This window comes from Festucalex cinctus, chromosome 1, assembly GCF_051991245.1.
Source record: "Festucalex cinctus isolate MCC-2025b chromosome 1, RoL_Fcin_1.0, whole genome shotgun sequence".
NCBI classification, from domain to species: Eukaryota; Metazoa; Chordata; class Actinopteri; order Syngnathiformes; family Syngnathidae; genus Festucalex; species Festucalex cinctus.
The window spans coordinates 26,849,481-26,876,141 of record NC_135411.1 but is presented as its reverse complement, the minus strand read 5'-3'; the positions used below and the strand labels follow the sequence as shown (position 1 = coordinate 26,876,141).

Genomic DNA, 26,661 nt, shown 5'->3' with positions numbered 1-26,661 from the left:
TTTAAATCTGTCATGCTTCATGAAGGACTTGGCCACCATCACTGGCCCACTGCGTGCTTCTCTGCTCCAGTCAGCACTGGTGGAGGGTCCATTGCTGGCCTTCCCAAACATCCAGCAGCCTTTCAGATACAGACAATATTAAAGAGATAGTTCGGATTTTTTTTTTATTTATTTTTTTTTTAACATAAATCTCCATTTCATCCTCACCTCCGGTGTGTGCGATCTGCACTGACTTACCCTCCTTGACAGCGTTCTGTGACACGAGTTCTGGTCCGGTGTTGGTCAAGAGGACAGAAGTCCGGCATGTTGGCTGTCATCACGGAAATAAAGCGTTTTTCTTCTAAAAACAAATTGTGTTCAAAAGTGACACATTTGCATCACAAAACCCCCTCCTGAAAAAAAGTCAGACTCCATTACCGCTGAGCACTATTCTTCTGTTCGTTCGTATCACTGCACGGCGCTCTGTACACAGCTGATAGTCGCGCCTTCCGCCGTCGAAAAGAAAAACAACTTTTAGATTAGGGCGTGTCTATCAGCTGTATGCGGGGCGCCGTGCAGTGATAGGAACGGCCAGAAAACTAGTGCCCGCATTCTACACATTATACAGCCGCGCACTCAGCCAACAGGAACAAAACACTGTGCGCACTCTGTCACCCAACTTTCAGCAACTTGAGGGACAGATGTGCTACTCGGTGGCGATTTTACAGTTTTACACCTTGAGAATCCACCATCGGCCAAGATGCCAACACGCCCAGTGGATGCCCTGTTACATTGACCCATGAGGATTGTAGACACTGCCAGCATCTAGAGGAGTGGGAAGCATCGTTGAGTGTGGACATCGACCCACCGTAGCTCCAACGTGAACAGAGGGACGACGCCATCCTCTGCCACACTCAATGGATGGAAGATGGCTGACGACCCACATGGTCAACTGTCTCCATATTGGACCTCGAGACAAATGCCCGGTATTCCCAATTTTCCAACCTTGTCACCAGAGGTTTTTTTTTTTTTTTTTTACTTTGAGTAGTAGAAGAACTGTCTTTGGAGAATTTTTTTTAAAACAAAGTCTGGCTATTATAGTCACATCTATATTGATAATATTCCTTTAGAGATAAACAAAAGAAGCTGCCAGTATCATTTCTGCCTCCAACATCTGTCCCCGGAGATGTTCAGACAAATCTGTGATTGAAAACACTTGACAAACCTAATCGTTGGTAAGTCTTTTTATCAGTCTGTTAGAGATGTCTTCACTTTTTACAAAATCAAAGAAAGTAATCAAACAACAAAACAAAACAGCTTGTTAATTCTCTTGGAGAATGCCCCTCTTGTAGTCTGAGTGCTTGACTCTGCTGGCAGTCCTGTACTCCTCTCAATACTGCTCTTCATGGCCTTGTGTGGTTGTGGGGATGAAGAGAAGAAGTTTGGGGGAAAACAGGAAAAAGAACAACGCGTAGCTGATGAAAATACAACAATGAAATGGGGTTGGGAGGAGCCGACTGAAGGAGTGGAGTGTACAGCACTGCGCACCATGACCATCTCACTTCTCTTTCTTCCTTTCCAAAGGCTCCTCTCTCTTTAGAGGACACAAGGACCATGGGTGCTGATGGCAAGAAGAGTTCAAGAAGGCACCCTCAGAGTTCCCTTGCCAAGCAAAAACTCCAGTAAACGGTCCACAAATAGGGCGGCGAAAAAATCCACCACCAGAACTTGGGCGATGATCATTTTGAACTATGGGGAAAATGGGAGACCATTAATACAAAACAACTACACCAAAACAACTAATGAAAAAGACTTGTTTGTTCCAGTTCACCTCAGTTGGTATATCAACGAGAGCAAACTGTTCATTGAACTCGGGTGAAGAACCAGAAAGAAGTCCCACAATTGCTAAGCCAGACAGAGCGATGCTCCAAAGTAGTGGCCTATTCTCAGTAAGAGACTCCATGAAGGGGTGACCCTATGCAAGAGAATGAAAATGCATTAATGTTTTATTACCAAGTATACAGAAACAGCAACAAAGGCGGTCCTCATTTTATGTTGGAGATTTGATTCTGTGTAGTCTTCTTAGCACACAGTAGTTAAGTCATAATTGAAGCAAATATTCAAATGAAAAATACTTTCAAGTGAATAAATATAAAACAATCCAAATAAAACCAGTATTCAACAATAAGCCAAGGCACCACTGCATTCTTGCGACACGGGAAAAACGTCAGGACTGTCAAAAACAAAGGAAGCCCTGTACATGTAATAAGGCAAATACCTTGTAGTTAATGGCAAATGTGGCCATCTGCATAGCCATGGACATGATATAGACAGTGCTGTTGATTAGACTGGGTTCAAACTCTTTGTACAGATCCACAAACTGAGCTTCTCTGTAAAAGACAAATGAAGAAATGTGACATTTTACCAGATCAAGCAGAAGCCACACAGTTCCCACCTCTTAAGGCCTAGATAAACCAATCCGACGCCGGCCAAATGTGACGCCGCCTACCCATGGCGTCAGCCCAGATGTCGGCACGTCGCGTAGAAAAATGACGTAAATGCACACGGTACCGCATGCGCGAGAAGTAATTCCCCTCCATACCATCGGCGGCGGTAGTCATTATTCCTAAAGGCAACCGGAAACCTCTTTACAGGGGCGGGATATAAAAACGTAAACAAACCGGTTACTTTTTCTCTCATGATGTCCTCTCCCACGTGAATGAAACCCTACGGCTTATTGCACAGTATCGTACATAAAAGTAAATCCTACCTGCTATATCCAGTCGCGTCCCCATGTCATGCCATACTTTGGCTTTCACACCTTTGTTAGCATACCCTTTAACGGTAATATCATACAATGTCGGTCTCGCTTGAAACCAAAGAGAAAAAGTCATCTTCTGGATCTTCTATCCAGATGGACGTACATTCAAATAGTACAACTGGGTGACGATGCACAAAATAACGAAAAAAAAAAAAAATGGTCCAGGCTTTTCATCAGTACTATTTATTCGCGTTCGTTACTTCCTCTTCTTGCCCGTGTGCGGATTCACTAGCTAACAGACAATCACAGTGATCCAATGCCCTGACGCCGATTCAAAATGTAGAATTTGCAGTAAACTCAACCCCCCGCAACGTATTCCAACTCAATTAGACTTTACGACAGTAATTTATACACAGTAATTTATACACTGATCAGTCGGCCCAACGCTGTCCAACTCCCAACGTCAGATTGGTGTATCTAGGCCTTTACCTTGGCGGACTTCTGCTCTGTGCTTCTTTGTAAAGAAAGACGAGACTGCAGAAGTGGACCGCGAACTGCAGCAGCACCGTCAACACAGTATAAAGATTGAAGATGTTTGGTAAGGGCCGCTCCCGGGACAATGTCTTCAGTGGCTGACTCAAGAGGAGAGGAGAATATACACCATTATTCAGAAATGAAAATAAGTTACAAACACCCAATGGGTGTCTATTTCTTAAAACAAATTCTCACCTTTGAACGAGAGATGAAGAGGAAGCATCCAGCCAATAGTAGACCCTGGAGGGTTGCCTGGAAATCACTGAACTTTACCCCCTCCAGGTAGAGCACAGATTGGCTGTATGCGAGCACCAGGGCATTGAGAGCGAGGATCTTAAACATCTGTAGCGTCGTGACCAGAGTGCAACGGCCCTGCTTTATTACATGACAGACTGGATGGACAGAGATGGAAAAAAAGAAGCCATTTTCGGTGAGGAAGCAAATCAAATCTCATTGTGATATTTGTTACTCACTGCACTGAATGGAGGAGAGTTTGGAGGTGAAGGGGGCGGCAATGGAGGCGTCACCCAGTTTTACGATTTGTACGTGATCTTCTTCGAGTTCCCGCAAGACTTGACTTATTCTCTCCTATATAAGAAAAACACACTTGCACTTTATTATCCAAAAACCAATAACAAAATGAAGCCACTCTTTGTGATGAGAAAGGAAAAAAAAAAAAAAGGTATCCAAATAGTAATGAAGTTGAAGGATACCTTTTGTGCTGCGAGTTGTTCCTCTCTTTGGGCCATCATCCTCTGCCTGGCGCCTCTGGAACTCGGCTTGCCTCCTGCATTGACAGGTAGTGAAGGTCTAATTTCAGCGGGGGGTGCCTCCTTCTCTCTCCCTCGTTTCTTTTTTTCGGGCATGCGTTCAGGGGCGTTGGCTAATAGAGCTACACCTGTGTAAAAATACCAGAACAAACTTGAATGGCAGTCAGACTAAATATGGTCACAATTGGTTGGACAATCTTACCTATGTGGGCATGTTTGAGAGCACCGACATCATTTGTACCGTCACCACACATCAGTGTTACATAACCCAGACCCTTGAGACTGGTGACCACAAATTCCTGGAACACCACATACATGAAAATTGTCAGATTAACACATTCAATTCACTTTGATTGCTCTGTACTCTATTCCAAGAAGTTGATATCATTGACATACCTTGTGAATCCCAACCTCATTTTGTGTCTTTGGTCTTACCTTCTGTTTTGGGCTGACTCGCGCAAACACTCGTATGTGAGGCAAAAGGGCGTGCAGTAGCCGGGGGTCACAGCACAGTCGGGCTAGCCCCTCCCCGGTTACACACAGGTCATACTGGTGCACAAAGGAAGAGACCGAGGGAGGCGGAAGTGGTACGTGCACAGTGCCGTCGATGGACTCCCACTGCCATCCGCCTGGGTACAAAACAGCACCATAATAAGGTCATATAATACATTATCGTATTGTACTACAAGAATGAATCTTCAAATATAAATGGCACAGTAAGTTACACAAAAAGATGGTATTACGGCGGATTTTAGGACTGAGTACTCCGCCTCTCACCCAGCAGACATGCAGGTGGTGAGGTGAGGTTGAAGGACTATTTTGGCGCAATGTTGTTATGATTGTGATTCATTCGCTTGGTGGCAGCTGAAGACTTAACATGTTCACAGTCAGCTGTGAGTGCTTCTTCATTCTGCCATTGTATAACATTGTTCATATGTGTACATTATTTCAATTTGCTACACAGGCATTTACCAGCGGCCCCCAACACCACCACATCAACAAATACCGCCGAACGCCTCGCACAGTTCGCATTGCAACAACAAATATTTGATAAAATAAAACTATCCATCCATCCATCCATTTTCTTGACCGCTTATTCCTCACAAGGGTCGCGGGGGGTGCTGGTGCCTATCTCAGCTGGCTCTGGGCAGTAGGCAGGGGACACCCTGTACTGGTTGCCAGCCAATCGCACACAGAAACAAACAACCATCCACACTCACAAGCACACCTAGGGACAATTTGGAGCGCTCAATTAACCTGCCATGCATGTCTTTGGAATGTGGGAGGAGACCGGAGTACCCGGAGAAGACCCACGCGGGCACGGGGACAACATGCAAACTCCACCCAGGAAGGCCGGAGCCTGGACTCGAACCGGAGTCCTCAGAACTGGGAGGCGGACGTGCTAACCACTCGATCACCGTGCCGCCCTAATAAAACTAAAATAAAACTAATTGCCATCAAAATTTTAACACATAATGGTATTATGTATCATACTAGTGTGATCTAGTATTCAAATACAGGTAGACTTGTCTTCAAAATATCAGAAATGCCTCTTCATATGAACAGTAACCACAATTATTTTTGGTTGGAGCTTTTTGATTGGCCAGGTGTACCCAATGTTGTGGGTGTTATTGTGCATACCGTGAGCTGATTGTAATATAAGTGTTTGCTCCTTTTGGAGGAAGTGGAGTTCTCTGGCCACATGGCACGCCGTTAAGGGGTTGTCCCCTGTGATCATCACCACCTGAGAGTGCAAGAATAAAAATCATTGGTACTGTAACAAAAGCAGTGAGCAATTGCATCAACTTTGCATTGTTTTGAATTAGTTACATGATGAGATGCTTCCTGGATCTCTCTGATGACCGCCTTGCTGTCACTCTTAAGGGGGCAGGACACGACCATGAAGCCGGCAAAGTTCAAATTACACTCCAGGGATTGGCGGTTCATCTCCCGAACCTACAAAACACAGATCCAAATAAGTTCAAACAAAATGAACTACTACTGCACCTTTTGTACAGAGAAAGAAACAAACCTGCTGATGACTTAGATGTCCCATCTCTTTGTAACCCAAAGCAAGCACTCTTGCGCCTTGCCGGGAGATTTCCTTGTGCACTTTATCATAACTCTCAGGACGTTCTGAAAACTACAACCACAATCCCATGATCATACCAAATCTCTTAAAACAATTTGGCTATACATTTGAGATAGTGGTCATATGTACCATTGGTTTGAGTGTCTCTGGGGCGCCTTTAACAGTGGAGATGTAAGAAAGTTCAGTGGATCCCAGCTTCTCATAGGAGGCCAGAACTGACATCCTCTTGAGAGCGCTGGCAAAGTGGAAGCGCTGATGGATCTTAAGGCCCTGCGTCTTGATGCTACGTGGGAAGACCTTTTCATCTGGTCCAACAAGACAAGAATAAGCCAAGCACAGCATAAGTGATCTCTTAAGCCACTAAGGAACATGTTTCACTGGTGAACTAGAATTGCAATAAAGAAGGTACTATAAATAAAGAATAGGTTATTGTAACGTTTTAATATTTTAATTTACAACAGGAAACAAAAGAACCAACCTTATCCATTACGTCACACAGCCACATCTGCATCCACATGCTTTCCTTGGGAACACTTTACCTTTAGTCAGGATCCAATCCGCAGCAGTCAACATGGCCTTCTCCAATGGATCTCCAACCAGCTGCCCATCATCCAGAGTGACCAGCGAATGGCAGGTTGCCACGACCCGATGTGTCTCAACTGGGATATCCGATACGGGCATCACCTCTTTTCCCCCTCTACTCATTAACATACATACACAGTACATTGATATGGATCAAATAATACAATACCGGGGTCCTCTGTTTACCACGGCATTTCATTCCTACGAAGGTTGCATAATCCAAAGTTGGAACACACCATTGTTTATAACTAACCAAAGTCATAATTACAGTAACATTTAGGGGTGTGAATTGCCTAGTACCTGACGATTCGATCCGTATCACGATTCATAGGTCACGATTCGATTCGATACCGATTAATCCCGATATGAATTTACAAGTCGATTGTTGCGATTTTTTTTACTCAAATTTAGAAAATACCATTCAGTAAACTTGTACATGTACACTGTAAGATTTGTATGAAAATTTATTATTTATTGATCTCAAACTTCAGTGTTATAACTGTGAGCCACTGTATTTAACAAACAGGTTGTAACATTTTTCATGTTTGAACAGCATTGAAAAAAAATATTAAGGCTTAATGTTCCATTAATATAACATTCTTCCATGCTTAAGGTGTGAAATTTAGACGTTTTGTTGAATATTTTTTCATCAAAAATGGATGTTAAAAAATCGATTCGGCTGCCTATTGAATCGATTCGAGTATTGGGTGCTGTAGTATCGCGATATATTGCCGAATCGATTTTTTTTTAACACCCCTAGTAACATTATTTATGTAAAACACTTCTAGGCCATAAACATAAATCAAATAGGAACTACTGCCCCCACACGTGTATAATAAACCCATTTACCTGAGGCCCGCTACTCCGCGCACCACCAGACTATCGCTAGTCAGTGTTCCGGTTTTGTCAAAACAGCAGACCTCCACTTTCCCCGCGAACGGAATCCTGAAGGGCTCGGTACAGAATACATCTAAGCAGAAGCAAAGACAGTAATGAACCACTGCAGATAAGGACCAAAAATGCAACTGTGCAAGCTTACATAGTTTGGCGAGGGCAATGAGAGATGTGTTAACAGCCAGAGAAAGCTCAATGGGGAGTTCTGGTGGGACCACTGAGGTGAGGATTAAGGTACACTCAAGAAAGAGCTTGTAGCGGTTCCTACTGAGGTCCTTGGTCCCTGAAGTAAGACGGGTAAGACTTAGATACTACGTATGTCAATTTGACACACTAAATCATCGTTCTGCAAAGCTCACCTTCCACCCACACGTAGGCAGCAGCTGCAATGGCGAACACCAGGAGGAAGAGGATGAAGATAAATGTCTCCAGGTTGTTTGCCGTGACTCTCTTCACACCAAAGAGGATGGTGCGCAGAAGTTTACCCTGCATGCAAGCACATTTCCAGATTAAACTGACCACTGACGATAACTGACTAATATGAAGAAACGCACCTGAGAGGTGTAGAATCCTGTTCGCAGAACATAGGCCACACAGCCATTGTCTACAGCTGCAAACACAGATTAAAAGTGACGTAAAGGTGACACATTAATAGAAACAATTACTTCTGTTAAGTTTTGTGTCATGTGGAATATGTGAGCAACAAACGCTCTACTCATTTACACCAAAGACTTTTAACTTGAATGTTCACTATAGGTTTTTTTTTCCAGTGCAAAACTTATTGGCTTACATTTAAGTCCAACACTGGCCTTTAAAGGGGGGCTATGCTGAACCACTTTGGTCCCCCCAGAGATGATGTGGAGCCGAGAGTCTGTTTGAAGGTCAAGGATTTGATCAGGGTCCAAGTCCTCCACTGGCTCCTGAACAATACCCCAAAATGTTAGCAGTTATTGAAATATCAATCTAATAAACACCTTCCCATTTTAATAACATTGTAAAGCCAGTCAAGACATTGCATTCTGCACAGTCCAAACATACAATTTTACCCAGATGAGAATATAACATATTCCACATCATTCGGACACCACACAACATTATTTCTCTTTCCATTCTGGCCTATTCTTGTATTTATCTTATAATAGATTTATGAACTGTGTTCAACATTTTTACCACAAAACAAACCCAAAATAGTAAACATTACACAGGACAGTGTCAAGTCAAAATGTTATAAACCTTCCCATCAATTTTCTGCTCACCACCATTCTATTTTAATTCCGCTATAAAGTGGAACCTCAGTTTTCGTACTTTTTTGTGATTAATTACTTCCAAGAATATAATATAAAAACTGAAGCAATATTTCCCAAAGGTAATCTAAATTCAATTGATTAGTTCTAGATACTATTACCCCCCCCCAAAAAAAACAACAACAAATAAAGTTCATAAGGATTAATGACATATTAAAATACAGAACGTGAAATAAATAAATCATTAAATGGATAAATGAGCATCAAACATCACTTATAGCATTATTGCAGACGACGATGGTGCATGCTATACTGCAGAAAAGAGGAGTTTATCTTTTGGTAGAGAAATCCAGCATTTCCATACCTTGCTATGAGTTCTCAGAAATTTTTGTTGCTTTTCTCATCATTTTTTTTTTTTTTTTAAATCAACAGGCCTGCTCTGAGAACTTTCTTTTGGCCCCACAGTGGCAGGGACTTTACTTCTTGTACCTGGATTTGCCACCTCTAAATCCTCACTGCCTCTAGAAAATGGGTGGCTGGATAAGTGTGTTTCTTACCTTCATCTGAGGCACAGACTCTCCAGTCAGCATGGCCTCATCCACGATGCAGCGACCGCGGAGTAAAAGCACATCACACGGTACCAGGTTGTCCTGTGGAGAACGCCCTGGAAACCAGACCAATACACGCTGTCTACTCACTCATTTTGAGAGAAGTATTAACAGTAGGGATGGGTACCGAAGACTGTACTTTTTGTGGTATGGACCGATTTGGGTTGGTACTTCTGAGCACCGATTCACATAAAATCAAGCGGTACGATGTTTCGGTTCTGAAGCACGTCTTTCAAAGTTGTGACTGTGTGGGAGTGGAAGAGTTGACAATTTTCCATGGCACAATTGAACGCAACATTATACGTGTACCAGCGTACTGATGTCAGCCACTCGCGCAGGACTTCATGCGCTAAAATACATTTCCGGGTTTTGGAAACGAGCGAGATTTTTTAGGCACCAAGCCAAAGAAATACAGTTTCTTACGAACGTACTGCGGGGGACGCCATTATCCTGGTCACGTGATCGTGATGACGTATCCTGTGCGCAAGATGAAAGCTGCCATCGCTCATTTTTTCCAATGGAAGTTTGCGGACGTAATTGGCAAGAAAAAGACGTATTCGTGCAGACTTGCAATGTCCCCGGTTCCCTGCAAGCAGTGCACACCTGAGAGGGAGGTGTCGGCGGCGTCCTCACCCGTGCGTCTTTCCCCACCGAATGGAATCAGGCTGGAATGTAGATGACTGCACCATCGTTAAGGTATATAGACATTGTAATTTGGATATACTACTGGTGACCATATTTAAAATAGCAAAAGATTGTGGCCAAAATGTAGCGAGCATGATAGACCACGTCGGGTACATTCCAACGATTAATTTGAACCCACTAATTGTCATCATGTCATGTCCTCTTCCAAATGCATTTCTTTTTTTTTGTACCCGAGTTCAACGTGGGTTAAAACTTCGAGCTCATCGCGCGGCAGGCTTTATATTCTTGAAAAACAACTGCACAAGAAACAAAGTTAACATCAATTATTATTACTGTCGCTCATTGCAAAGAACTTTGATTCACACGTTTTTTTGTAATATTAACTTAAAGGGATAGTTCGGCATTTTTGACATGAATCTCTATTTCATCCTCACCTCCAGTGTGTGCGATCAGCACTGACTTACCCCTGACAGCGTTCTGTGACACCAGTTCTGGTCCGGTGTTGGACGAGAGGAAAATAGTCCAGCAAGTTGGCTGTGATCACGGAAATAAAGCGTCTTTCTTCTAAAAACAATTTGTGTTCAAAAGAGTGATATATTTGCATCATTAAACTCCTTTTCTGAAAAAAGTCAGACGCCATTACCGCCAGGCACTGCTTTTCTGTTCGTTCGTATCACTGCGCGGCGCCCCGCATGCAGCTGATAGACGTGCACTAATCTACAAGTTGTTTGTCTTTTCGACGGCGGAAGGCGCGACTATCAGCTGTCTGCTGCACGTATATCAACCGTCTACAGTGTGCCGCGCAGTGATACGAACGAACAGAAAAGCAGTGCCTGGCGGTAATGGCATCTGACTTTTTTCAAAAAAGGAGTTTAATGATGCAAGTGTATCACTCTTTTGAACACAAATTGTTTTTAGAAGAAAAACGCTTTATTTCCGTGACACCAGCCAGCTTGCTGGACTATTTTCCTCTCGTCCAACACCGGACCAGAACTCGTGTCACACAACACTGTCAGGGGTAAGGCAGTGCTGATCGCACACACTGGAGGCGAGGATGAAATAGAGATTCATGTCAAAAAAGCCGAACTATCCCTTTAAGTTTATTCATTATACTTCAGTAATTGTAAAACGGTGAACCTTTATTTTTTACTAATTTCTCTGTCTCATTTGAATGAAATGTTATTTAGTTTTTTTTCAAATTTTATATCTTGAAAGAAAATTGTTACATTTATTTTTGACAACATTTTACTATTGAATAAACAATGATGATAATTTACGAGCACCCAAATAAATACATTAATTAATAAAATTTAACAAATAAAAAAAAAAAAGAGAGTGTGTGTGTGTGTGTGTGAGAGAGAGAGTGAGAAGAGTAAGAGAGAGAGAGAGAGAGAGAGAGAGAGAGAGAGAGAGAGAGAGAGACACAGACAGACAGACAGAGAGAGAGAGAGAGAGAGAGAGAGAGAGAGAGAGAGAGAGAGAGAGAGAGAGAGAGAGAGAGAGAGAGAGAGAGAGAGAGAGAGAGAGAGAGAGAGAGAGAGAGAGAGAGAGAGAGAGAGAGAGAGACAGACAGACAGACAGACAGACAGACAGACAGAGAGAGAGCAAAAGTATCGAAAATTTGTACCATTGAGTACTGGTATCGATTCCCAGATACCGAGTATTGGAACAGTACAGGTTCAAATGTGAAAGGTACCCATCCCTAACTAACAGCGAAAAAATGGCAGGACGCTTACCAATGGAGACAAGGTCACCTGGAACGAGCTCGTCACTCGAGATGGGCCTCCACTTTCGGTTCCTGTAAACCTGCCAGGAGTAACCCATGTTAAACTAAAACGCTTTGCAGGCACGAGGGACATAGCTTGGATACAATTGGAAACCCAACCTGGATCATGTAAGGCTTGTTCCCCATGCGCCGGATCTCAGACATGTTCCTCATTTGCTGCTGAACTAGGGAGGCTTCGAATGCCACCAGCATGAAAAGCGTGAACACACTGTAGTACCAGTACTCGTCCAGACACCACAGCCCTACACAGAACACCTGAGGGATGAAAAACATGCAGTATTTTAAAGTAAACGTGAAAATGTATCATACTACCATATCAATCATATTGAAAGGAGGAACATTCCCACAAACCTGGAAGACAAAAAAGGGGGCAGTAGCCCTCTCCCGAAATAGCTCCAAGAAATCAGGAACCACCATTTCGGCATGATTGGTGCCGTAGCGCTTTTCGGCCGCTCTGAGGTCGGCTTCCTCCTGGTAGCCACGCCACCCCTGGAAATAGCCCATTGGGTGGTCGATGGGGAATGCGATGGGAAAGAAGCATTTCTTTTCTTTGTGGTCAAAAGTGTAGCGGATTTTCTGAAACTCAAATGACAGAATCTTGTCTCCATTCTCATCCTGTGGAAGAGTGAAAATGGAGTCAGTATCTAGCTCTGAATAATATGCATACAAATGGTAATACAGTGAAAAGTGAGGTACGAACTAGAGTCCTGGTCCCAACTCACCTGGTCCCTTTGTAGTGTCACAAGTTCAGCAGAACCGTTATTGGGGGTGGGTACAACCTTTGCCAGTGTAGCCTTATTTGGGTCCAATTCCTGTTGGTAAACAGGTGACAAATTCTCACAGGTTTAACTTAAGACATGATCTGGAGCAAAACACTGTGGTGTTGACATGGGGTTCATTCTTTTCTCAAGATTTGACATTGCATCCTGTCAAAACAGGTCTGCTAGTTTTTGCATTGATCCATACCTTTTCGTACTTTTGCGTAGAAAATGACAGTTGCTTGCCTACTTTTAAATTCTGTTTGTAGCAAATGTGATGACGTGTACTGTGATCACAAAATTAATTTCTGCCACAACTACTGAAATCCCCTGATCTGCCCTCATATTGGTTATTTTGGTCGACTTTGACCTTACGCCTTTATCTCAACTACATAGAGCATTACACAACATAAACGAGGGAAGAAAATTCTGCACCTTCTGTATGCTAAATGCAACTTAATTTTATTTAACTGAGAAAATAGTATTTTACCCAGATGAGTGTATATAGTAAGTAACCTCGGTTACCTGTAGTGATTTTTAAGGTCTAACAGGTGTCCGTATTCAGTGACACAGTATCAACATAGTATCAAAACAGTGTGGCATTGTTTCAACACGCTTCATCAAACCATCACTAATAGTTTTAGAACGACCCATCCGAGGGAAACAGTTTGTCACTATAGAGATTTTTTTGCAAAGCTTATAATAGAATTTTACTCACAGAATCGTACTGACTCCTTATATAGGAAAGGAATCTAGTTTTGAAGCATAATGTAAACATTTTTGCGATAGATACTGTTATGAGCTTTAGCTAGTGAGCATAGTATCGTTTCGCAGAACTGTAAGACTGTTTAACCAAATGATCTTATAGTGTAAATCATGTATTTTCTGATTAATAAAGAAATGAGCCAAACCAATGGAGAACACCGTAATGTACAATAGTAAGCAAGAGGTAGAAGGGGACTTCCATTTTATTCTTGCTCCTTCATGCTGCCGTGCTTTAAAGGGATAGTTCGGATTTTTTGACGTGAATCTCCATTTCATCCTTACATCCAGTGTGTGCGATCATCACTGACTTACCCCTGACAGCGTTCTGTGACACGAGTTCTGGTCCGGTGTTGGACGAGAGGAAAATAGTCCAACAAGTTGGCTGGGGTCACCAAAATAAAGCGTTTTTCTTGTAAAATCAATTTGTGACCAAAAGAGTGATACATTTGCACACTAAACTCCTTTTTGAAAAAAGTCAGACGCCATCATCGCTGGGCACTACTTTTCTGTTCGTTCATATCACTGCGCGGCGCCCCGCATACAGCTGATAGACGGGCACTAATCTACAAGTTGTTTGTCTTTTCGAAGGCGAAAGGCGCGTGGATCAGCTGTCTACAGGGCGACCCGCAGTGATACGAACGAACAGAAAAGTAGTGCCCGGCGGTAATGGCGTCTGACTTTTTTCAGAAATAAGTTTAGTGTGAAAATGTATCACTTTTTTGAACACAAATTGTTTTTGGAAGAAAAACGCTTTATTTCCGTGACCCCAGCCAACTTGCTGGACTATTTTTTTCTCGTACAACACCGAACAAGAACTCGTGTCACAGAACGCTGTCAGCGGTAAGTCAGTGATGATCGCACACACTGGAGGTGAGGATGAAATAAGAGATTCATGTCAAAGAAGCCGAACTATCCCTTTAATCTCCATTTATATGACAGTGCTAAATTCAATGGAATACAGTAGTGCCCTCGCTATAATGTGGTTCACTTTTCGCGGTCTCACTGTATTTTATGTGTGATTTTTTTTTAGTGCAATTCTGTATGTATTATTATTATTTATTTATTTTTACAGTAATGTACCTGTTATATAAATTTCATGAAAGTTTGAACATTGAGAATGTTTAAACAGAGAACTGTGAGAAAAAGTATGCCTCAATAAGAAATGTGTATAAACTGTGTGGTGAGGGGTTTTAGAGCCTTTAAAACTTTTATAGTAAATGTAAAACATAAAGCTAGCTACTTCGCTGATTTCATTTATTTTTTGAAACCTAACCCCAGCGGAAAATGAGGGAACACTGTATCGCCATTTTAGTGATGTTTTTGTTTCTTTTCTATTTACCTTGGAACAAGTAAGCCAACAGTGAGCGTGCACGGACCAATAACCGGACAGCGCCGTCAGGATGTGCGAAATCCCGATAGCAGCGAGAGCCAGCAGGCCTGCCTCCGGATACTCCGAGGCTCCGTACACCGCCAGCCACATGTAGAGCCAGGCCGGGTAGAGGACTGTCAGGAACGGGAGGACGGTGCCGTGTAAGAGCCGCGGCCTTCGCCTGTACAGCGTCACTGAGCTCACCAGCTCATCGCCGGTGCCATTGTCATGCTGATTGTGGTTCACAGAAGTGGCCGTTCGTAGCTCGCCTGGTCCACTGACACCGTCGGCAGTCATTTCGTCCTCTTTTTGGACGTCGTTCATTGTCCTCTGCTCACCCTCTAGGCCCTTCTGTTATCCACCGCCGCCCCGTCGTGTTGATGCCGGTAAAAAAAACGCAATTCTACAAACGGAACCTTCCTCAGTCCTACATACAACCGTCTAGTTCCTCTCTATGGTCCCTTGTCCAACCGTCGCTTCCGCATACGTCAGCGCGTACGACTCGGACGCATGTCTTGGTGGTGTGAATCGCGGAAAGCAAACAGTTATGACTTTTCCTAAAAGCGAATTTTACACGTGAAGCTCTTTTCACATATATTGAACATTTTCATGACACAAAAGACATGTTTGGTTTCGATCTAAATGTAAAATTAGGGCTATGTTTCTTTAACTTATCTTACGTCATCGTCGGATCTCGGCACTAGTCCGATTGTCATCAAATCAACCAATTGGATTTGAGATGGTGTTCGCATGCTGGGTTTTTATCCAATCAGAGGCAACATTTTCGGTCTCCATCCAATGGGATCGAAGTGGGCGTGCCCAGTGGCCAACGTCATCTACATGGCGCCACATGGAGAAGTCTAACCTTGACTGATCAGCTTCATCGCTTCTAACGAGCACAAAATAGCAAAATGTAAGAATTTTTATTGCTACTGTGTGCATCCTATTGTATTTTCGTGATGGAGATGAATATATACATAGCAAACAGGTTTACACTCTGTGTGCTTGCTGAGCAAAAAAAAAAAAAGTCTATATGTGACGTGTTTTTTACGTTGCAAACCATTCCAAACAACTCAAGTTATATATTTTCAATTATGTGACAGTACGGCATGTTTCCTCACAGGCAGGCGGCTATGAATATCACGGCAAAGTATTGCCATAAGGAGATGGATGCCTATGGGTCATGTGTGGCATCCAACCCATCAGTATGGCAGGAGAAGTGTCATGAACTCAAGATGAAAGTTGCACAGTGCACATCATCACAGTAAGGCGTGTGTATTGAACCCGTATCATCCTTGTTTGGCCTACTCTACAACGTTTGCATTTTGTTGCGCTAGCCCGGTGATCCAGAAAATCAGACAAGACTGTTCCAAGCAGTTTGTGGAGTTCGAGAAGTGTCTGAGGGAAAACCAGGCCACACCTGCCTCCTGTTCAGCCCACGTGGCTCGGTTTCTAGGCTGTGCTGAGACGGTGGATCTCAAGGGAGTGGGTAAGTCAGGGGAAACTAAAATAAACAAATAAAGGTCACTGATAGGATAGGGCCAGGGGTTGGCAAAGTAGCCCCAAAACTGTACCCATGAGTACTGTTATGTAAGAATAACATGACTCAGTTTCAAGTAATTTGTGGTCCTCCAAATATTTACTTGTGGAAGAGTACGTAAGTATGCATTGACAAAAGTACAAGTGGATTCAAGAACACTTATCAGCAATGCTGTCATCTATTTCATTACTCAAAAGCCTTGTGTTTAATTAAATTTACTCTTACAAGTACAATTTAACAAAAAGTTCATTTTAGAAGAGGAAACAGTAAGTGTAGCTTGTTACTTACTACCTACCTCTGGATAGGAAATTGTAAAGCTCTCAAAAAACTGTAATTTGCACTCCATTTTTCATTGGTGGTTGAGTCAACTTTTACTGTGCCAAGGGAACCATTTTACATTACAAAAAAAATCACAGAACACTAGTAAACAAATATTTCACAAGTTGTTTGAATAGTAAAACAATGATCTTGTCCCAACTTAATCACAGATGTACTGTACTTGGTTGTGAATAACTGGTGTAGTGCACTACTTGGCTGCAACAAGTAGAGGCGCTGTTGATTCACTCTCTTTCAGTCTAGAATGAACATGCCAAGTTCATTCACATAAGACTTAGTCTGGCCACAAATAATATAAAACAAATTTGTGTAGATGAAGATGTAGTCAAATGCCCATTCTAAGACTACTTTGACTACACAGGGGCCCTCTTTGGAAAGGCAAAGTTTCTTAACCTTTATACCACCTTTCCTTAAACGTTATGGAAATTGTCATTGGGTCAGGGAGAGATTAAAAGTTGCTTCCTTTTGAATAGAGGGAAGGACAGCACTGCTTTGTTTTGTTTTTTTGTTTTTGTTTTAAATGAAATTCAGCTCCACTTTTCCTAACCGACATCAGCATGCTATGGCAAGTAATATTGATCTACGTTTCGGAGGTAATACTACCGGTACTATTTTTTATTTTATTTGTTTTTGAAGAAGAAGAAGGACAACAAAAACTCCTTCAATCCGTATTTATTTAAATCAGGTCATGCAAAAACTCAGAAGAGCCCCAGGGTCCTCAGTTTAAGGCACATGAAAAATTGGTAATATGGCAGCAACTTACTAGTTTTTATGCCGTGCATAAACTTGTAAACTGAAGACCCCTTTACGAGATAAAACTCATTGATTATACTGCATTACTAATTCATTATTATATTTATGTATTCCTTTTTTTCCCCTCAGAGACAAATCCAGTACATGTGCCATCGTAGCATTCAACCATCTATTGGACACTTGTACGGGAAAAAAAAAATAAAAATCCCACAATTATGTTTTCTTTAACTTTACACACTGTGATTATTTTTCCTCTTTTCAAACCAAGTGTTACTTGTACCAATTGCGAGGCTGTGTAGACTTAAATAAATGTGACACATTCTTTATTTTATTAAAACTAAGTTATGTCTTACTCAACCAGTGGGGGTTTCCTTCTTTTGTCTTCAGCTCCATATATCTGCACCCCTCATCATCTATGGTGCTGAGTCAGTCAAATATTAAACCAGAATGTTGCCCTCCCACACAAAATCTCCTGAAGAAGAAATAGGGAGTTTGGGAAGAAAAGAGCAGGAGGAGGCCGTCTCAGAGAGGGGAGGTTGTTGAATTATTATCTCTGTGACCACCAAAGAGAACAAACCTTTTCTTCTTGAATTATTACAATTTCGTCGCAAAAAGCACATGAGGTGATCCAAGTATCGTCAAAATGCAAAACAAGACAAGCACACAATATGATGAAATTGCAGTCTGTATTGAATATACAGCAACATTATACATTCAAAGCACGTCACCTTGGTAGCCACTGAACATAAGATTGCAACTCAGCTAACACGGCACAAATAAGTTACCCTCACAAAATATCACTGTAGAAATGCGCACGTGTCAAATTTGATGTGAGAGAGCCTTCTTAGGAGCCATAGCAGCTAAAATCATTGCTAGTCCTATTTTTATGCTTTTTAGATTGCACTGTGTTCTTAGCCTGGGGCTGTGCGTTATTGTAACCTACGCTGTGAAAAATAATCATGCTGCGGTTTAAGTAGGAGATGTTCATCACAGAGGAAGCTTACAAAATATCGACCCATCTAATTTGTGATGAGAGAAATAAATATGTATAGAAAGAAAATACTGTACTACAATTATATACATCAACACAGTCATACATTTACATTTGGAGCTCATTGTTTTGTACCCAGTGTGTATGATAAAATTATAAAATAAAGAGTTAATAGGCTCTTGTGCAACCCTGTCTCCGTATAAGGCTCCATAAAAGTAACCCTGTCATGGTGTCTCAATGCAAAAAAAAAAAAAAAAATGCAGCCATTTTTTTGGTCTGGAATAAGCCAATCATGCAAACAAAAGCAAGACAGTGGAACCTCCAAAGTGGAAAACAAGGTGTTTTGAACAAATTTTCACATTGGAAAAAACTGAAATAAAATTAAAACGTACCTCTGGTGGAACATTTTGAGGTATTGTTGGGGAAACAGTAGAATTCATCTTGCGAGAGCAAGGCTAGGGAAACGGAGTATATATTGCAATGTTTGATCAATATCTGGTATTCTCATTTTTGTGTCTAGTCTTGAATTTGCCAGAATAATTATTCTCCGTCATAAAGACTCAATTATTTATACTGTATATTATTTATTTAAATAGATAGGATATAACCTGACCCGTCTTCCTGCTTTCATACAGCGGGAGAATACTTATATACATGACAGCACCTCATCCTGTTTCATCTCGTTCGTCAGCAAGCGGGCATCGCTAGTCATGGTTTGATGGACCTTCCGTGAGTATTGACTCTGGAGAGTTGCGAGAATGAATCGGATTTGTCAAAAAATACCCGTTTGATCGGGTGAGTCGGTCGAGCTAAGACGGCTTTCAACGTGGTGACGTCACGGCTTTGCTTCTCGCCTGCGAATATGGCTGCGAGCAGTAGATGCACTTTTTCATGATAAACCATATATATATTTCTTCCTCTTACCACCACAGGTACACTTTAACTAATTCCAAGGTCAAACTGTCCCCATAATAAAACCTTTATTAACTACTCGCAATTTTTAAATAACATTTTACAATTCCTAATTGTCATAAGGATAAAGACAGGTTCATCACAGTAAAAGTTAAAACTAAAGTAAAGTAAAACTACTCACGCTGACAGCCATGAAATTGGGACGGGTGATATCTGTAGTGTTTTATAAATGCTGCTGGAATTACCAAACCACGCCAACACTCAACTGTCAATCGAATGCCACTATATACACAACGGGGCACTCTAAAGCGGCCACGCCAGCACAAAGCACGCCCACACAAAAAAATCTCCCCTCCTAGTTAGACTTTCCCTGCTAAACGTGTTGACGTACAACTGACAACGAGGCGCTCTAAAGCGGCCACACCAACGTGAAACTTCGCTCCACACACTGACTATCATGTCAGACTTTTACATTTATCCACAGTTTTTGGGCAGTTGAATTCCAAATTGTGCTGCTTTTGAAGGTTCCATTGTCATTTTTGAAATGATAGTTTCACATGGAGGGTTGCTTTAAAACATCACTTTTTCACGTGTATAAATAATCGGTTACATTTGAATTCTATCCAGCGTAATATCCTGAGTTAGGTCTCAGGTAAAACGTACATATACTAACCTGAGCGCAAAACTGTACTCCAGTTATTAAACAGTATTGTATCGGCTGCATGAATAATCACAATGTTTTTCCCGTGTGTTTTTAGTGCATGCGTCTTGACAAGTGAATTCCTTTTGAACATAACATTTTGTCATATGTGGTGTACCGTGGATATAAAAAGTCTACACATCCCTATTCAAATGGCAGTTTTTTTGTAATGACAAAAATAGACCAAGATGAATCAATTAAAAAAAAAAAATCCACCATTAATTTGACATACAATGTCACAACTCAATTGAAAGACATGAATATTTTTGAGAGTACTCGATTTATCTTCGTCTCATGTTTTTATATCACAAAAACCTGCCAACTGAATAGACTTTTGTAGACTTTTTATATCTACTATACATGGTACGTTTGGCATGTTGTATTTTGTTTGTCTTTTGTTTAAAAGTGCTGCTTCATTAAACACAACATAAATAGCACAAAAGAGGTGCTTCTGCACATCTGTCTCATTTTCAGTGTCTCTCAAAGCGATTCTCATCATGGACAGAGAGGGCAACAACAAACTTTGTTTAACTGTGTGTGTGTTTGGATGTGTTATTTTAGCGGAGGCATTTTTGATGGGCAAACTCCGTATTAGCTGCGTCTCTTGAGGTGAGAGGTGGAAGAGGAAGTGGGAGGAAGGGCGTGGGTTTCTCAGGGTCACGAGGTGAAGTAGGAGTTTTGCATGGAGTAGAGGCGGTCGATGGGGTTTCCCACTCGCGCAGCCAGAAGGCCGCCCTCGCCGGCTGCGAGGAGGCAGTCGCCAAGGTGACCCAGACTGCCGTCGCTGTCCAGATCGTGAAATACCGTCTCGGATTCTATAAAGAGGAACATATACGTATTGTATTTGCCTTAATTTGTGACAAAACTTTAGCTCTTGTTGCTTACCATACGGGTGAAGCTGCTCATTGGTCAGTTGAGGTGGCGTGAGCCCGTGTCGGAAGGGTTCCCCACCGTAGATGTTGGGGTCCAGGGTGAGCAGCTGCTGTCGAGGCAGAGAGGGGTATCCCAGCATGCCATCCATGCCCTGACCACTCGAGCCGTCTGTGTGGAGATGGCAATACAAAACTGCTGGGTTAAAAGTAACCCAATTTGGGTGGGACGAAGTCAATGCTGGGTTATTTATACCCATTGGGTTGGGGACCATGTCAATGCAATATTTAGGACATAACTTCCCATCATCTACTGCAGGTCCTACATTCTTAAAACTGCAGTGTTAAGAGTTACCAAAATTGTATAAAATAGCTAACTAAGCATTGTGTTCAAAACAAGGGACCAATCAAATTGCTGGGTTATTTAGACCCAGATTGGTTTGATGATTTGACCCAGCACTTTGGGTCAATATTTTTGATACAACAAATGGTAAAGTCTAGCCATACATATGAGTTAAAGTCACCAATAAATTTATTACCAGGTTATCAATATAGCTGCGTGGTTAAAAGCAATGCCAATGTTGTTGCCAACATTTTGAATAGAAAACTATATGAACATTTAAGAATAAAGACATAAGAGTAGTTTACTAAAATAATTAAAAGAAAAATGATTTAAAAATTCATTCATTCATTCATTCATTCATTCATCCATTCATTCATTCATTCATTCTCCGAACCACTTATTTTGAATCTATAAATCTATTCTATTGATTAAGGTAATCAAAGTTTTTATCCTGGATTTAAAAGTCTTTACACTTGGTACTGACTTCACTTCTGTTGGCAGCTTATTCCATTTGTATACAACATAACCTAAATGCAGCTTCACCATGTTTACTTCTGGGCTCCACAAATTGAAAAAAGTCTGCAGACCTCAGAGTCCCACTGGCTTTATATTCATTTAGCAATTCTTTAACTTCAGTACACTCCAAAATGGCAACGCCTCAGCCAAATCCAATCTTCATCCCAATCTGCTGGATCAAATAATGAACCCAAACTTGTGTGAAAGTAACCCAACCTGCTCAATCCACAGCCAGCCAGTGATAGTGTTAGGAAAACAACTCATCTTGTTTTAGTGTAGTCAAACCTAACGTGGAACTAAAGTCGAACTCGTTTGGCTTTCCCCAACGTGTTGGAAGCAAAGAATAAAATTGTCCAAGATGTGTCCCAAACCTTTTGCTCAATCCTTACCCTCGCTGTCATCATTGCTTTGGCGTCCCCCTCGACTCGCTCCCCTCCTGGCCCCTCCCATCTGTTCCTGTTCCTGCTGCTGCTGTTGCTGCTGCTGCTGTCTCCGGGCAATCTTCTTCATCTGACACAAAAACACTCAAGATAAATCTTTGTTTTGCATGTTATTTTGCAGACTAAAAGTGTTACCTTGGCCCTCTGATTTTGAAACCACACTTGTACAACGCGCACTGTGAGGCCCGTCTCAGCAGCCAGCGTCTCTCTCACCTGGAGGTTAGATTTGGTTTGTTATACTCAGTGGGGAAAGAAAAAAGAAAACAAAACTAGCACATAAGCCAGTTCAACCAAAAATGCTAATTAGCTTTCTAGCTCAATCTGGTGTATTATGGCTTTTATGACCCTCAAGTCAATTTTTTCCCCCCATATTTAGTTGATGCCCCAGTGAAGGGATAAATTGGGTAATTATGGGAAATGCACTATAATACATCAGATGTACAGTGCATCATTTTTTGATATTCTTTACCAATGAAAATATAAAGAGTAATATGCAAAATAGCCCAGAGTTGGTCAAAAAGGACACAAGGGTTTTAAGTAAGCTTTAACTGTCAACGCAAATAAAAGCTTGCCGTGAATTTAGCTGCCACCATCTAGCGCTCATAACATTTATTTTTTTTGTTGCTTTTAACTCAAGAAAAAAATCAAATAAAATCGGCCAGCAATAGCTCATATCTTCTCGGGTCACTTGTAAGTCGAGGTACCACTGTAGTGAAAATGTTCAGTGTGTCCTCTCACCTTGCGGCAAGGCTTTGCCGACACCTCGAAGGATGCTTTGAAAGCACGCCGCTGCTGCGTGGTCAAGATGGTGCGCGGCCGTTTGGAGCGCTTGTGCTCCTTGCTTTCATCACCGCCTTTGCACCCACCTGAACCCCCGCCGCCATCTTCATCCTCACTTTTCACTGAGCAACGATTATGAAAACAGTCAAAAACAGCATGTGTGTGACAAAAGGCATCACGACTATCGTATACAGACAAAAGTATTAGGACACGTGGCCATGACAGTTATAGTACAGGTGCAAACGATTGCTTAGCCAGTTTGCTTTGGAATCCTGCTAAATTCCGTACCCGATTCCGTGGGTGTGGGACTGATGGCGGCGAGCATCTCCCTCTCCTTCTCGTAGTCCATGCGACACAGCAGCTGGCCTTCCTTCAGCACGAACTCATCGCCCCGCTGCAGCCGGCGTTCGCACTCGCAGCAGCTGAAGCAGCCCAGGTGGTACACCTGGCCCAGCACGCGCATGATCAGCTCCGAGCGGCCAATAACCTGCAGGCAGGCGCTGCACTTCCTCACAAACAGCCTGCAAACACACACAAAGACACAGAGGGGTTGCATGAACACATGAGAGATGCCTACATAAAGTATGTAAAGCCTCATGATGCTCTCATGAGGGTCAATGAGCTGAAAGGAGGTGAGGTAATTAAAGATGGAGGCATAGACAAGGAGCCCCCCAACACATTTATCAACACATTCAATGATTCCTGAGATTAGCGTCGTCTCTTAATTAAAGGCCGTATAAACATTACCCAATTCACAGAGCAGCAAGGTGAACATCTGCTATACAAGGAATTACTGTACTGTTGAATGAGAATCTGTTTCACTTGTAGGGCTTTATTTACACCATTTAGATGGTAGATGGCAGTAGTGAGCCTGGAATTGAACGCTGTCGCTGGAATTTATGGTAAAATCAGCAGAATGATTTACTCTGCTTACACATATCCACCAATTTTCTGTGGTGCAAATTTGGGAAAAGCTCATTTAAGCAAGAACCACATTCATAATTTGGTGAGGATATAGATAAGGTGACCAATTTATTTCACTTTAGTTATGGATTTATTTTATTATTATTTTTACATTTTTTACTTAATTTGTCCATATTATATGGCGTTTTTCCTCATTAGCTGAGCCATCTGATGATTGCAAAGGGCTACCAATATGATACAAATTTTCTAAAATTACATTTAATCACATTATTTTTTTTGTTATTAATAATTGATTATGTTCATTTATGTGAACACAGTGATCATGTTAATGAGTTCTAGCAATATGCAACACTTTTATTATTCAATTAAAGGGATACTTGACTCATTGAGCCATTTTCAACAGTAAGAAGATAATATTTTGTCTATAATTAATGTGATAACTTCATTATTTTTCATGAACAATTAATACATTTAAAAACTAAATTTGCCACTTTGCTGTCGACTGAAGAGGACATCACCTGTGCTGAGGAAACAGGTAACGACCAATCATGGCTTTGTTTGCAGACCAAACCCAGAAAACGGGTGAACCGTGATTGGTCGTTACCTGGTTACTGATGAGATGTCATCTTCAGCAAGTGGGAAAGGGTCGTGGGGTGTGCTGGAGCCTATCTCATCTGGCTTTGGGCAGTAGGCGGGGTACACCCTGAACTGGTTGCCAGCCAATCGCAGGGCGACACCAAATTCGCTCTGGACAAAATTTTGTAACTTTTTACTGCTGAAAATGGCTCAATGAGTCAAGTATCCCATTAATTAGGAAGTGTTTACATTTTGAAATGATCACTTCAACAACATTACAAGAAAATCCCAGCAATTTACACCAAGTACTGTACCTCCTAAAAAAACAGAGCACTTCCACATCATGATTGACCAACATTAATTAATGTATATATATATATATATATATATATATATATATATATATATATATATATATATATATATATATATATATATATATATATATATATATATATATATATATATATATATATATATATTAGTAGGTTTAAATCTTCACGGAAATAATATTATTGCCATCTTCTGCAACATTATGGACAGTTTGAACATTACAAATTTGACACTACACTAAAATTAAATACAACTGAACTGACCTAGGGCTGTGATTCTTTTGCGTACCGCTAGAATGAGCCCGAGTACCACCAGTGGAACTTTTTGAGAACTGCCACCAGACTAGCTAGCTACTAGCAAACTAACCTAGACTAGTTACCTTCCAATCTCTGACCACATGTAGGCAAACAACCATTCTCACTCACATTCAAACACACCAATAGACAAATTAGATAATTTGTAAAATTAGCCGAGATTCAAACACTGAACTTCAGAACTGTGAGGTGGACATGTTTGCCACTACTAACATTGTGCTCGCACAATAATTCATTATTATAGTGTATATATATATATATGTGTGTGTGTGTGTGGGTGTGTGTGTGTGTGTGTGTGCATATATATATATATATATATATATATATATATATATATATATATATATATATATATATATATATATATATATATATATATATATATATATATATATATATATATATATATTGTAAGAGAGCCTAATTTTTCCTGATTGTTCTGATTTTATCCCTCCACCTCTCCTCATCCCTTCATTTCCAGCCTCGCCATCGCTTCACACACTCATTCCCATTCACCAGCACCTAATTCCCTGCCATTAAATTCCTCTCAAATCCCTGCTTTCGCTCTTGCTTTCCTGCAACCTCGCCCTCCCTCCATCCCCTCAACCCCCCCACCTTGGTATTTTCTGCCAGCATTCCCAGTTTGCCCTCCAAGCCCACCTCCCCCCAGTTCACTGAAACTAATAAAGACGGGATTAATTAGATTGTTGTTTAAACAGGGCGATGGCCAGACAGACGCTGTAAACTCATAACCAGGGATTGAGGAAAGCATGGGGTTAATCTCTCGCTACTCACTTATGCACACTGAGCCACACACAAACACACTCGAGTATCAATACTTATTCTGATGTGGGCCGCCATCACGCTGTCACTCCTGCAACCAGGAATCAAGGATTTTTGGTTTTAGCAGGATAACAGTGGGCGTAGAGCTAGTTTGAGCCAAAAAACAGGAACTAGATACAAACCGGGATAAGGCGGAAGGGAGTACTGGCACGAGGGTGTGCAAGGGGGAGGAATGCACAGACAAAAGTGTTGTTGCTCCCTGACTGAGTGCAGGGAAGGTGTTGCTGCACAAATCTGGAGCCAGGTCTGCACATTAGAGCTCCTAATCTGTCGTTCCGTCCCAAACGCAGCTGCCATGGCTAATCTCTTCCATTCCATCTGCCAAAAAGCATCTCCAAATTCCCCCAAATGACTGTGTTTTCAAATCAATGGCAAATAGCAAAGGTGGCCAAAGTACTCACATCTTGTTCCTAAAAAGGGGAGTTTACAATTTAAATCAAAAGAAAAATCACTTTTTGTGCTTTTTGTTGAAGCTGTCAGTGTGACCTGACAGTAGTACATCAGTAAAGTGGTCTGTGGAAGGGTGTGGGGAGTAAATCAGCCATCTCTGTCCACATTTTGTACCTCTTATTTGATTTTTAAGAAGCCACCACGCCCAAGGAAAAACAGCCAATCCAGAGGAAAACTGCACGACTGACAAGATGTCAATCATTCTCATGCATTCTCAGGCTCACGTACAGTGGACTTCAGGAGCTTTGCCAATA

At 41.6% G+C, this 26,661-nt stretch overlaps 3 protein-coding genes across 4 annotated transcripts in view; 1 reads left to right on the top strand and 2 right to left on the bottom strand.

Moving 5' to 3' along the window:
- Nucleotides 1-1,208: 1,208 nt before the first annotated feature.
- atp13a1 (ATPase 13A1) lies at nt 1,209-15,282 on the bottom strand. The gene is made up of 25 exons (XM_077526263.1): nt 14,758-15,282; nt 12,618-12,707; nt 12,247-12,510; nt 11,995-12,150; nt 11,846-11,915; nt 9,414-9,520; nt 8,403-8,532; nt 8,167-8,222; nt 7,972-8,098; nt 7,758-7,895; nt 7,568-7,688; nt 6,676-6,833; nt 6,266-6,441; nt 6,077-6,187; nt 5,875-6,000; nt 5,686-5,788; nt 4,480-4,673; nt 4,247-4,343; nt 3,988-4,172; nt 3,748-3,862; nt 3,470-3,666; nt 3,230-3,372; nt 2,258-2,369; nt 1,811-1,954; nt 1,209-1,728 (listed from the first exon to the last, which is right to left on the bottom strand). The coding sequence occupies exons 1-25, from the start codon at nt 15,109-15,111 to the stop codon at nt 1,618-1,620; spliced, it is 3,585 nt and encodes a 1,194-aa protein (XP_077382389.1). The 5' UTR covers nt 15,112-15,282; the 3' UTR covers nt 1,209-1,617.
- On the top strand, nt 14,022-17,773 carry chchd5 (coiled-coil-helix-coiled-coil-helix domain containing 5). Of its 2 annotated transcripts, XM_077526502.1 has the most exons (5): nt 14,838-14,948; nt 15,561-15,700; nt 15,911-16,051; nt 16,125-16,276; nt 17,546-17,773. In XM_077526502.1, coding segments are annotated over exons 2-5 (324 nt in total). In that variant the 5' UTR covers nt 14,838-14,948; nt 15,561-15,698; the 3' UTR covers nt 17,575-17,773. The 2 variants fall into 2 exon arrangements, with proteins under 2 accessions (XP_077382619.1, XP_077382628.1); XM_077526493.1 differs by lacking the exons at nt 14,838-14,948; nt 15,561-15,700 and adding an exon at nt 14,022-14,258.
- A 310-nt stretch (nt 17,774-18,083) lies between these two features.
- Nucleotides 18,084-26,661, bottom strand: part of lmx1al (LIM homeobox transcription factor 1, alpha-like) — a 28,626-nt gene continuing 20,048 nt past the window's right edge. Inside the window, exons 4-9 of the mRNA XM_077526386.1 lie at nt 23,256-23,488; nt 22,926-23,089; nt 22,323-22,400; nt 22,137-22,257; nt 20,905-21,060; nt 18,084-20,834 (exon numbers count right to left, since the gene is read on the bottom strand). Coding sequence (XP_077382512.1) covers nt 20,677-20,834; nt 20,905-21,060; nt 22,137-22,257; nt 22,323-22,400; nt 22,926-23,089; nt 23,256-23,488 — 910 coding nt within the window. The 3' untranslated portion in view covers nt 18,084-20,676. The remainder of the gene's footprint in view (nt 20,835-20,904; nt 21,061-22,136; nt 22,258-22,322; nt 22,401-22,925; nt 23,090-23,255; nt 23,489-26,661) is intronic.

What these genes read in the sequence shown, in the direction of transcription:
- chchd5 (XM_077526493.1), top strand. Translation starts at nt 14,125, where the DNA reads ATGTATCACTTTTTTGAACACAAATTGTTTTTGGAAGAAAAACGCTTT. An exon ending in GCACAGTGCACATCATCACA is followed by an intron (nt 16,052 to 16,124) that starts GTAAGGCGTGTG and finishes TTGTTGCGCTAG; the next exon opens with CCCGGTGATCCAGAAAATCA. An exon ending in GGTGGATCTCAAGGGAGTGG is followed by an intron (nt 16,277 to 17,545) that starts GTAAGTCAGGGG and finishes TTTTCCCCTCAG; the next exon opens with AGACAAATCCAGTACATGTG.
- atp13a1 (XM_077526263.1), bottom strand. Translation starts at nt 15,111, where the DNA reads ATGAACGACGTCCAAAAAGAGGACGAAATGACTGCCGACGGTGTCAGT. An exon ending in TGACACTACAAAGGGACCAG is followed by an intron (nt 12,511 to 12,617) that starts GTGAGTTGGGAC and finishes ACTCTTCCACAG; the next exon opens with GATGAGAATGGAGACAAGAT. An exon ending in GGCCAGTGTTGGACTTAAAT is followed by an intron (nt 8,223 to 8,402) that starts GTAAGCCAATAA and finishes CTGTGTTTGCAG; the next exon opens with CTGTAGACAATGGCTGTGTG.